This window comes from Oryctolagus cuniculus, chromosome 2 (genome assembly GCF_051225735.1).
Source record: "Oryctolagus cuniculus isolate XC-2025 breed Fujian yellow rabbit chromosome 2, ASM5122573v1, whole genome shotgun sequence".
Lineage (NCBI taxonomy): Eukaryota > Metazoa > Chordata > Mammalia > Lagomorpha > Leporidae > Oryctolagus > Oryctolagus cuniculus.
Genome location: NC_142868.1, coordinates 163,687,423 through 163,700,575, shown reverse-complemented (window position 1 = coordinate 163,700,575; position 13,153 = coordinate 163,687,423). Strand labels below are relative to the sequence as shown.

At 33.8% G+C, this 13,153-nt stretch overlaps 1 protein-coding gene across 7 annotated transcripts in view; it reads left to right on the top strand.

Annotated features, from left to right (window-relative positions):
* Positions 1-11,839, top strand: part of PPM1B (protein phosphatase, Mg2+/Mn2+ dependent 1B) — a 79,491-nt gene extending 67,652 nt beyond the window's left edge. For 2 of the 7 annotated variants that reach the window (XM_070069189.2, XM_017340801.4), the window contains exon 6: positions 4,556-10,086. In XM_070069189.2, the coding sequence (XP_069925290.1) occupies positions 4,556-4,585 (30 nt within the window). In that variant the 3' untranslated portion in view covers positions 4,586-10,086. Of the gene's footprint in view, positions 1-2,660; positions 10,087-11,269; positions 11,318-11,697 lie in introns of those variants that run through there. The other 5 variants (XM_070069187.2, XM_002709898.6, XM_089326460.1 and 2 more) reach the window with 4 other exon arrangements.
* Positions 11,840-13,153: the final 1,314 nt, after the last annotated feature.

The window sequence follows — 13,153 nt, the reverse complement described above, 5'->3', positions numbered from 1 at the left end:
ACCGTTTTTTTTCTAGCTTGTTTCATGTTTGCTTTTCACTCAGTTGTCGAAGCATTCTGTGAACATCTTTGCTATCTGAACATAAACTAAATTGGGTTACTATTTTTTAAGATATGGTTTGACTGTTGTATGATTTTGAACATTTACATGGCTTTCTAAAATTACTTGAAATTTGTTAAATATTACATGACCCTTTAAATAACACCTGATTTGGGGCCAGCACTGTGGTGTAGTGGGTAAAGCCGCCGCCTGCAGTGTCGGCATCCCATATGGGCGCCACTTCAAGACCTGGCTGCTCCACTTCCAATCCAGCTCTCTGCTGTGGCCTGGGAAGGCAATAGAAGACGGCCCAAGGCCTTGGGCCCCTGCGCCCACATGGGACACCTGGCTTCAGATGGGCACAACTCTGTCCATTGTGGCCATCTGGAGAGTGAACCAGCAGATGGAAGACCTCCCCACTCAACTGTGACTTTCAAGTAAAATAAATAAATCTTTAAAAATAAATAAATAACACCTGATTTGTCAGAATCCTGATTCTTTAGTCATTGGTAATTGTGTCACATATTTGAGAATTTTCAGTTCTAAAAATTTTTATTAGCTGATAAATATAGTATTGGACTCCACAAGCATCACATTTTTATTAGCATTCTTTTTTGCCAGTGCTTTACCTAGTCATTTAAAGAATTTTGCACAAGAGACGTGTGTTTTAAAAAAAAAATACATATTGTTACAAATACATATCAGCTAGTTAAGTTTTATTTTTACATGTTCTCCCTTCTCTGTGTTTATCTAATATCCCTATGTCTATTTTGTATAAGCCACTGTTTGCATAGTGAGAATTGATCCTAAAGTTGTATTAGTCTAACTGACAGAATGCTTTCAAAAACTGGAGCAGAAAGAACTAAATTTTCATCTCACTAATTATCTTAAATTTATTTTACAGAATAATTGTGTATCAAAGAAATACATTATAGATTTCAGTATAAAATAACCTGTGTTAACAGTCCTACGATAATTTTCACCAATATTTCTTTTGTAAGAGTCTACTTATATGGGGAATTTCCTATTCAAAAACTGTTTCTACCATAATATATTCAATGAACATTCAAATAGACACATTAAAAAAAATGTATTTATTTGAAAGGCAGAGTTACAGAGTGGTAGAGGCAGAGAGAGAAATCCATTTTCCTTCCGCTGGTTCACTCCCAAATGGCCACAACGGCCAGAGCTGGGTGGAACAGGAGCCAGGAACCTCCTCTGTTCTCCCATGTGGGTGCATCTTCCACTGCTTTCCTAGGTGGTAGTAGAGAGCTGTATTGGAAGTGGAGCAGCCAGGACACAAACCAGCACCCATATGAGATGCCGGCACTGCAGGTGGTGGCTTTACCTGCTATACCACAGCACTGGCCCCATTCCCCACCCCCCCACACTTTTTTTTAACTGAATCCTTTGAAAACAAATTGTAGACATAATATTTTATTCAAAAACCTTTCAATATGTAGTGCTTAAGAATGAGATTTTTCGAAATCATAATATCCTTATCAGGCCTAGGAAAATAAATGTCTTACTGTCATAATATCAAGTTCAGGTTTACCCAGTTACTCCTAGAATTACTGTTATAATTTTCTTTTGAATCATGGTCTAATGAGGTTAAGTCATCAGCCAAGCACATTAAACAAGTCTTTAATCAAACCCCACTCCCAACTCCTCCCCCCTTTTTTTTCTTGACACTGGTTTTAAAGAGTCTGAACCAGTTTTTTAATAAGATGTCCTACATTCTGGAGTCACATGATTATTTTCTCTTGGTATCCTTCAACTTGATCCTTTATTTCCCGTTACCTTATAAACTCAGAATTAGCTTTACTAGATTGATTTTAATGTTTCTGGCTGGAATATAGAACATGACTCTATACTTCATAATGTAGCGTATCAGGAAGTATATAAGGTTGTCTTTTATTTTGTCAGGAATACTATGATCATACAGCTTGTGCTGCTAAGAGGGTTAAGGTGCTGCTATTGTAGAAGCCTGTAGATTTTCCAAAGGTTAATAAAATATAAAAGGATTGAACAATTGATTATTCATCTTATATTTAAAATAACATATATTTTAGATATTTTATTAAAATATTTTTTAAAGGCATAAGTAAATTTTTTATCCACAAAAACTTTAAAATATTCCAAAAATCCATAGTTTACATTTATGTAGGTTTATCTTTTCTATCTTCTACTTACCACTCAGCAGAAAGAAACTGATATTCTGATGGCCTCCTCTTCTATCCTTTTCCTATCACTTTAAACATTAATTTTCCTTCGTACTAAATCATTATAGCCAGTTACTGGTTGTTTTTTTTTTAGTTAGCCACTTTTAGGAAATGGTTATGTTGCTGTTGAATTCTAAAAGCAGAATAAATTTGCAGATTAAACGTCAAATGACATTAAACTAGTTAATGGTAATTTGCTAAAGATTACTTTTGAGATGCTACCATTACAAGTTTTTTTAATTGACACAGGTAAGAATTGATGCTTTATTCATAAAATGTTTTCATGCTTAGACTATATTATTTATAATAGAAAATTAGTGTTTTGCTGTAATTTGTTATGAAATACATGTGATATCCTAGTTTGTCTACTGACACTGGGGTCTTGAATCTTAAAAAAAGGCCTCCGATGAAGCAAAGGAAAGTGGATCACAGGGAAAATTGGTGGAAGCTCTCAGGCAAATGAGAATTAATCATAGGGGAAACTACCGACAACTTCTGGAGGAGATGCTGACTAGTTACAGGCTAGCTAAAGTAGAGGGAGAAGAAAGCCCTGCTGACCCAGCTGCTGCTGCCACTTCTTCGAACAGTGATGCTGGAAGCCCAGTGACAATGCAGGAAAGCCATTCTGACTCAGAAAGTGGTCTTGCTGAATTAGACAGCTGTAATGAAGATGCAGGGACAAAGAGGAGTGGTGAAAAAATATGACTTTCCTTTTGGGTAATAGTTTTGTGATCTTTGGTTTGATGCCTTTTACTTAGGAGGTATAATGTATGCATTTATATATAACTGTTTTGTTATTTGAATCTTGGAAAACTAGTTTTATTATATTCATATAGCCTTGTTTTTTAAAAAGGCCTTTGCATACACCTTTATGAGAGTTTTAAATTGACTATTTATAGTACCTTTGAATTTAATGAAATTATATGTCATTTCACACTGTATGCTAGAAATTAGGCTACCAGTTACGAAAGTCAGTAGTTAAATTAATACTGGATAGGATTAGAGATTACTGATTATAGAAATTACACTATATTATGGAAAAACTTGTTAATGTAGAATTATACTGATTCATATGATTTTACATATAGTACATTCATAGTTAGCTTTGTAATTTGTGTTTTCTTTACTAATTTTAGTTCTTCAAAGAATGGTTGATGCTTACCTGTAATTTTTCTTTCAAGGATGATAATTTGTGTTGTTTGATTTGTTTATATTTCCTATTTCTATAGTTTTATTTTTAGAAGTTGTTAGATAATGGATGTGTGCTTATTTTTCCTTTCTCTGTATTCTTTATGAAACATAATTTTTGAAAACCTATGTATTACTCATACACCTTTGGTTTGTATATTCTGTATAGTCTAACCATACATATCAAAATGTATGTCAACAAAGTGTTTAGAATGAAATTATAAGTGTTTAAGTCCAAATAAAGCATGTAATGTGGAATAATCTATGCATGTTGTACTTATTTTTTAATTTTTTTTAAACAACCAGCCTTGGGATATTGGAAAGACACCCTTTGAAATTCATTTGTATTTAAAAGTTAGCACACTTTTGGCTTAGCTTTTTTCATGAACAAAAAAGGAAAAATTTAATATTAAAAAAACACAAGTTTTGTTCACTTGAATTAAATCTAGTCTTTTTCTTATATCTTGTGTGTGGTACAAAGTATTATTCTTTGGACAGTATGAGCACATGTAGACATAAAAAATTGCCACATGAGTATTTTAAAGATTGTAACATCTTTTTTTTAGTATTCATTAGTTATTAATAAATGCAAGAATTATGAGCTATTTTTGAAATAGTGGCAGATAGGAGTTTTTATTTTTATTGCAATAAGATTTTTAAGTTACAGATGGCTGCTAGTCATATGGGAAAATATTCTTTAAAACAATTACTTTTATAAATATAGAACATTAACTTGTCTTCTGTATATTTTATATAACATGTTTAAAATTGCTTAAGGTACCATATAATTTGAAATTTTGGAATCTTCAGATCTGGTAGCTAATGTTTTGATCTATTTTTTCAATGCCAGAATATTTTTAAGCGTTTTGAGAAAGAGGAAGGCATTTGGTGGAGAAGGGAGGAAAAAAACCTAACCATTTTTATCTGTCTGTAATAGATAGATACATGTGTATACACACAGTGCACAGCACACACATCTCTGTAAAAGTACCTTTTCAGACAAAGGAAGGTAATTGGTTCATTTAATTTTGTTTTCTTTTGAAATTCAATCCAACCTGGAAGTAGTATAGGTAAATAATAATATTCTTCCTTTTCTCTTCCTGTAGGGTGCTGGAGATCTAGAAGACCCATGGTAGCCTTAGAAACCTTCTAAAATGCTTTTGATTCTGAAAATTGGGGGAAAAAACTTATAATCACAATTTTCTTCAATACAAGGGAAAACTACTCTTGTGGATTCCCAACGTTTTGTGATACATGAGCAGAAAATCATTAGCATTTCCCATCATTTGTTCATATTTGTGTTTTCTGATAATTGCCATTTGTAGCATTGCCTGTACTACAGTATTTTTTGCCAACCTCAGGCATACTGGTTACATCTGTATTGAACTTCTGGCCCTAGAAACCAATGAAGTTATTTTAACACAAATCAATAAATGTGCCTGAGGTGCATGGGAATATAGTTAGCTATACTCTGAAGATACATTATTTTTTTTTTTAACAAAACACACAAACATATAAGCATGTAAGAGTAAAGAATTGTATGACCTGTTCCTTTTTTCCATTCACCAAGTTGGAAGCCTTTTGCAGCTCTGTGGCTTGGAATTTCATTTGAGCAATTTACTATAGGATATGTATTTATTATTAATTGTTATTTAATTTTTTCCAACTTTACTTGTATTACCAAACTGGGTTTTCCAATAATGTCCAAATTGTCATGTTACCTTGCTTCAAGATAAAGTGTATTTGGCAATAATATAAACCCTTACAAATTTTATGCATGTTATCTACAACATCCTTCAACTCTCACAAGAAATCTTTTGAAACAAAATGGATTAATTTATGGCTACTTATAATTTGCTATGACATCTCACTGCTAAAAATTCTTTTAAATGATAATATTTGCCTTTATAATGTAAATTGTGATTTTTATTTTACATGTGGGTTTCTATAGTTTTTCAGCTTTTAAGATACAAGTTTTGTGTAATTTGGAATAATTTTTAATTGTTATTTTAAAAGCTCAGAATATCACATTGAAATGACTATAAATACATTTTAAATTATCTATTTTAGATCTAAGGAAATATTACAGAGATATTTTCATGGGTTCAGTAAACCTTTCATTTTCTAACATTGGGCACGGTACAGAGTGGCTGTCACATAAGGTACTTGAAGATTATTAGTTTAATTCTATTTTTACAATAACCTTGGATTCTCAAATTCTTTTGAGTTTTGCATGTATTAAATCCAGTCAATGCTGAACATGAAGAGTATAAAGTATTTATCTATAAGAAGTAACTGGGCTAAGAGAAGTAATGAATGTATCCATTTGTACATGGTTTACATGTTGTGGATGCTTTTGTAAACATTTTCCTATATGTTTCAGTTGTGTTGCAGCAGGATGTAATTGCCCTTGTGTGTAGTTAAAATGAGTCATCACCTGGTCCTGTGTGAAATGGAATTCATGGTATTTTCTGTAACATTTTCCTGAAGCTGTTTCTGGAGAGCCACACGTTAGAACACAGGCAGCTTTCCTGATTGTTTGATTTATTGTGCACCTGATTTTTGGTCTAAAAAGAATTATTGCCACAATATATTTTATTTATTCTTAGATTTTAGCCTTGTAAGTTAAAGTGCTTTACATAATGATGTTAAGAGCTATTTGTCCCTTTACTGGGTTTTAGGGGGTTGTTAAAAGATAGGGAATGAAAAATGCAAAATGGTTTATTGTTCAAACTGTCCACTCTGATCCAAATCTGTACTGCTAATATCTTTCCAGTATGATATTGTGATGTTTCATACAATGCAGTGAACATAACCAACTTGTTACCTAAATAAAGAATTGATTTAAAAAACAGTGTGACATATTACTATTTGGTATGGTTTTCAAAAATAAAAACCCAGTTTTGAATGTTACTTTAAACATTTTGTATAATTAACATACTTGTAAAAATTTTCTTATAAAACCATGTAGATGAATTATAACTCCAAAGAATTATCCAGACTGTATAAGGTAATACAAATAACCCCTTCTGTACTCCAAATACATTTTTTCATTCTACAATTATTCTACCATTTGGAAAAAAAATGTTTTCTTTGGCTTGGGGTGGTGGTGGTGGTTGTGGTTAGTGATCCTTGAAGTACAAATAATGTATGACTTAGCAAAGGAGAAACCCATGTTCAGTATTTACTCATCTGAATTCCTTAATCTGCTTGTTCTCAACCATTTTGATCTCAGGACCCATCTATATATTGCTATTTTAGAAATTAAAACAAAAATGTTACTGTACTGTTTTAATTCACTAAAAGTAACCCTTATGTTCTTATGAGTAACATTGTTTTATGAAAATCAATTTTCTAGGTCTGAAAGTTTTAGTGTACAAGTGGTAGTGCTTTTCATTTACGTAAATGCTTTAATGTTGGACTAGATTCTCTGATCAGATTCTGCATTCAGTCACAGTGAGGCACATTGATTAAAATATATGGAGAAATCTGGCTTCATGCAGATATGTAGTGTGAAAGGAATATTTTTAATATCTTCAGGTAATTATGAATATCAAAATTTAACAACTGGTAGTCTTTTAAAGGTTAATTGCAATGTGAAATCTGAAACCTTATTAAAGACTATTTGTACTATTAAATTAAAATCCATTGGATCTATCTTGCATTTTAAATGGATTTTCTACCTATGCATGATTTTGTAACACCATGAATTGGTTATTTGGAAAATTCTGGTTTGCTGAATTATGCAGTTCTTCTGAATATTGCCATGTTAATATGTAGTGATTAAAAGTTTTTTGTTAATTGATCTTGTCAGAAAAATCTTGATTAGGAAGCTGTCAAGTTCATGATGGATATAGATTTTTCAAAATTCTACATTGCTTTAAAAGGTGAAATTTTATCATTGACAACAAATATTGTCAGTTGTTTTCTTTAAGTGACAGGCTCATTTTGTTTATTTTAGAGAAAATGTCTAATGAGTAACCATAGTCTGTGAGTCATTCCAGTAACCATGGTGTTGCATGAAAAGCGGCTAGTTGTATGCAGCTCAAACAATAGCACTGGAGACAACTGTCAAGCTTTGATATGTCGTGGAACTGGGACATCTATTTGGTCATACAGGATATTTGAAAAATGTGTACACTCAGACACTTAATAAAATTTTCTGTTGCTTCATCCAGGACAGGACATTGTTAACTGAAGCAGGCTGAGTGTGTGGCAGCAAAGATCAGTGATGACTGTTTCCAGTGGTGCCACGGTCTTAATTTTTGCTCAGGTGCCTGCACTTTTTCTGTTTTGAAAAATTAGTGCAAATGTCATCTTGAAAAAGACTAAATCGTAGTTTGGAAATTGTTTTGACTTTATGGACCTCCTTAAAAGATTCTTTGGAGCCCCCCAAGAATCCCTGTCCTACTGCTTTTGGACAGATTTATAATTTTTTCATTTTTCGAAAACCACAGTATAATAATAGCGAGTCTAAAGACATGTAGGGATCTGATTAAAAAAAAAAATGTCTTCAGTGTCTGTGTGGGGAGGGGACTGGCTAAACAATCAGTGTAATACCTGAACTTTGAAAACAACATAAACAAGGTAGATAATGTATTCCCTTCTCCCAGAATTTTCTGTGATGTGTTTAAATATGGTAAACCTATAATATTTGAGGTTACATGAAAATAAGTTTATTTTGGTGCCAAAAAAAATGAAATAATATATGCAGGATTTTCACAAAGTTCATGGAAATGCATAATAAAAAGTATGCATGGATTTCAAATGTATCAGAATAAATTACTTACATTTTTCCATTTTTTAAGTAACCTCATATTCAGATTTTTGAACCTTTCAGTTATTGCTCAGTAGATTGTACTTCTTTGAAGATGTCTCATTATAATTGATTTTTTAAATTAGTATTTTATATATGAATTTAATGTGTTGCTCTTCAGATGTCATGTCCGGTTGGCCAATTAAAGACAGGACTTCTGACTTTTACAAAAATCATAATGAAGTGAATTAGAGCTATATGCTGACTTTTCTTAGATTTTTCCATTTTTTTTTAACAATAATAAGATTGAAGAAAGCTTTCATGGAGGTGTAAATTTTTAAAACAATACTCAGTTTGTCACATATTGATTTTTGACCAGTGATGAGTCTGAATCATTATATGTGTTTCCTCAAAATTCTATACTTGTTACTTGGATTGGGGGTTTTAAATGCTTTTCAGTAACTGATTTCTCCTTATGTTAGTTCCGATTTCAGATGTGTGGAATTCGTTTGGGGTTTGATGTCTTGTAGCGTGGTTCTCAGATGGTTAGTCATCATATATAACTAGCAAATTTTAAAATTAAGATGGACACTTCCCGTATAAAAGCAACATACTCAACTATCTAAAAGCTTTGTTTACATCATCTCCTTTAATATAGCAGATATTGAAACATCCAGTTGCGTAGTTTCTGAGATTTAGTTTTGTAATAAATCTCATTGTGAAAGAAAAACGCCTATGCGACAAGAGCTCCCCAGCTTCCGCTTCATTACTTTATTTACCTGAGCTCAGTTTATGCCCGAGGGTTATAATTTCTTTATGCAAAAACTAGAAGTTCATTGCGAATATCATCTGGAAGCAAATGTTTCCAAAATGTTTGAACTAGAATATAGTCTCATTAGTTTATATTTGAAGCTGATTACAAAATTAGATTATTCATAAATCAGTAACTATTCTGACATGTATTATGGGTCATGGTTTTGGTTCCAGACTACAAATTAGTTGCACAGACAACATGTTTTTTCTAAAACCTTGGCAAATGCACAACTCAGAGTGAGACATGTTGTCTGAGATAAACTGAGTTTGTATTCAGTTTGTCATTGAAATTAATCTGAAGGTATCCAGATTTCTTTTGGTAGCCAAATGTTTTTGAGATCCATCCAGGGTGAGAGATCTCATTCACTTTGACTCTCCAGATGTCTGCAGTGGGCAGGGATGGGCTGTGCCAAAACAGGGGAACTTGAGCCATCACTGCCTACCTCCCAGGGTCTGCATTGGCTGGAAGCTTAGGGGTCAAGAGCTCAGAAGCCCAGGTACTCATGGGATGCTGGCATCCTAACCACTCGGCCAAATGCCCACTCCCAGAGGTTACGTTTTAAAATGACATTTCAGGTTTACATTTCCTCTTCTAAGTTGATTTCGTGTGTATTTCTAAATTAATTTGGTTTAGGTAATGAAGCCATTTGGTGAGATTTGGGGCGGGGGAGGGAACGCATGATTTTGGGCAGCTAAATTGTATTTATTGAAAAGTAAAATACTTTGTTTTTATTGACATTCTCTGGGTGTGCAGAAAATCCACTGTGTTGTAAGATTGTCAAATGCTAATATAATTAAGACTAGAATAGTGATGATTTCCTTTCAGAGTAATTCTGACGTTCCTTTCACTTTGAGTAAGTTCTTAGTGGGCTTTATAACAATGTTACGCTAAATTGCTTTAAGATTTTCTTTCTGTTCAACTTTGGAATTATGTGTATCTTAAAATGCTAAGTAGGTGTGATTTGATTTGGTTTGATTTTCTTGCCCATTGTTCTGGTGATTGTGTATGTAGTAAGGTCTGTAGCAATGTTTGGATTTTTAATAAAATTTTGAATTTATAAAATAAAATGTAGAAGCAAATTCATTCAGTAGTCCTGAATTGCCTTCCAAGATGAGAATGCCAACTTATAATACCAATAATATTCAAAAATGCCTGTTTTTTCTTTCTTTCTTTTTTTTTTTTTTTTTTTGGTCTGGAAGATAAAATATTTTATGGTACTTTCCTTGATTTAATTTTCAAATATATGATTTCTAATGAGTGAACACTTTTCCCATATTTGACTAGTTCTATGTCTTATGAAAGCCTGTTTACATATGTGGCTTATTTTTTTGTTAGAACATTTATCATTTTTGTTGACATGGAATTCTTTATAGGAAATTAACTATTCCTCTGTTCACAAACATCATGCATTGTTTTCCCCAGGCCACCATCTTTTCAGTACCGTAAGACTGGTGATGGTTTTTAAATGAAGGATCTTGAGGGATGGGACTCTGCACAAAAGGCACTTAACCTAACTGAGATATCCACATTGAAAAACCAGACTTGACATCACAGGTTTCCTCCCTTTCCAAAAAATTCTTTGTGCCTGTTTCTGTGCACCTTCCTAACGTGACAGCTTTTTGTTTCTCTGCCAACTTTTCCTAAGTGCAGCATAGGGACTTCCTCTCTGCTGACTGGGAAGGTTCTAGAGGAAGTTAAGACACTGAGGTCTGAAGAGTATCAGATAGACCCCCTTTGGTGAAAAACACTGTTTTCTTTCCATATAACTTTAAAATTTGGAAGAGGGGTGCCAGCATTGTGACGCAGTGGATTAAGCTGTTGCTTGCGTGGCCAGTATCCCATCTCAGTGCCAGTCTGAGCCCTGACTGCTATGCTTCTGGTCCAGCTCCCTGCTAATGGGCCTCAGGAGGTAGCAGGTGATCACCCATGTGGGCCCCTGCCACCCATGTTGGAGAACCAGATGGAGTTCTAGGTTTCTGGCTTTGCCTTGGCCCAGCCCAAGCTGTTGGTGCCATTTGGGGAGTGAACCAGTAAATGGAAGATCTCTCTCTGTCTCTCCTGTTTGTGTCACTCTGCCTTTCAAATAACTAAATAAATCTTAAATACGATAGATTTATTTTGTTGAATTTTTAAGAAGTTGAAGTAAAATTTACATACTGTAGTTTGCAAAGATTTTTAGGTGTTAAGATGACTTTCTACAAGTGCTTTTTAAATATTCAAGATTTAGAATTTTATCATTTTCTTTAACAGTTTCATCAACCTTCAGTTGCATACACAGACAATTTTTTCACATTATGAGTAAGTATTTATGTGTATTTTCTTTTATACCTTTGGCCTTTTAAATAAGCACTTACAAATATTTAATGTAACTGGGACTTACTACTGTCTGCCAAAAGTCTAACACGACTTCTCCCCATGACTTTCCCATTATTCCCTTATAGATTTTGTTACATAAACTGTTGTTTGGAAATGGCCCTTTTTAAATGCCCCCTGTATAGTTTTATAGTTTTCTTCATATGTTCTACACCTTTCTGAAATTAGTTTCTTGTTATTTCATATTTCTTAGTGCCGTTATGAATGAGCTACCTTTTCAGCCCCTCCCCTGTGTACTTTTAATGTATCCCTTAGTAGACAACTGCCTTTATTCACTTATTCTCCCCTGCCCCACATCATTTCAGTTTCTGTCATTTCCACCAGATGGCAGTCTTGGGCACATCCATTTGTAAACTGACTGAGAGCTCCGGTGATAAGGCTGGCAGACCTATGAGGAGCACAGAAGTACAAGGACAAAAAGGTTTTTTTGTAAACCTGAAAGAAAAATGAACCCAATATTATACAATTATAGTATTTATGCTGCTGTTAACCTTTAATCTTATAGTGCATTAGAGGCAGAAAAGAACTGTCAGTGTGCGCTTCGCAGTGTTTTTCCCTGTCCACGCGATAAACACCTGTGGCTTCTTGGCAGTATTTCTGGTTTTATTCCAGGGTCTTTCATGGTTATAGGCAGCTGTAATCTGTCATTGTGTCTCCTCCTAAAAGCACCGTTTATCTCAGAAGTTACTGGATTTCTAAACATTTGTGTAAGACCGTGTTGGGACTCTCTTATCATCCCCAGGGCCCTTCTGAAATGAAAGTGTGTTTGTGATGAACATGAAAGGAAGTAAGTTTGTAACTGACTTGTTCTTCATGAATACAAATTTAATAACTTTTTAATTAGACGCCTTTGGGCTTAATTTAGGTGACTTCCAAGGCCTCTGTTTAAATTCATGGGAAATAATGGATTCTTGGTCAGGCAAGGAATTGGCTCCAGTATTTTCTCACAGATATTCTTCCAGTTGGCAGAATTAGTATTTTTGGATAACAGTACTTCACCTAGGCAAGCTACCCTCTTGTAGTTTTTACTGTTATTCCATGTTTAAATCATTTTGCTTTCTGATCAGAGAGTGGCAAATAGCTGTAGCTGTACCATTACTGTCGGTGTTCACAGTTTGAAAGGTGTTTGACCCACTCAGATTGAAAAGTGAAATCTGTTAAGAAAAAAGGAACATATTTTTGGTCCTTGAGCCCAGGGGTGTGTGCCAATGGTAATTCTTGTTTTTTCCAAAGAAAATTGATGTAAATGCTCTAGGAGATGACATAACAAACTTTGAAGGCTAGTAGCTAGGTAATGTCTTTAAGAAAAACCATGTTTCCTCTTGTTTTGGATTCCTGGATAATTCTCTTATGTTCTGTGGAATGGCAAGCCTCTTTTAGTGTGTTAGTTTAATCTGAGAGTGGGTGTTGAAATTGCCAACTGGAATCTCAACTGATTTGTATGTACTAGACCATACTTTTAATTGGAGTTTATTAGAATTGGGTTTTTCCCACACATTGTAGAGTATGTATGCATACATACATTTATTTTGATGGCTTTTGGTTTTTTCAAGAGCTGGAAATTAAGACAGAATTTCCCATAATGGCACAGAACTACACCACACCACACATGTGAAATATCTTTCACCATTAAAAATTTACATGCCAATCTTGATTGCTTTCATACTAGAAAGGAAATATGCTGAAATACATGACGTTTTAGATTTACACACAGCTGACTGCATTTGAGAGAGAAAAGAGTAGCCAGTGCAACCTACTGGG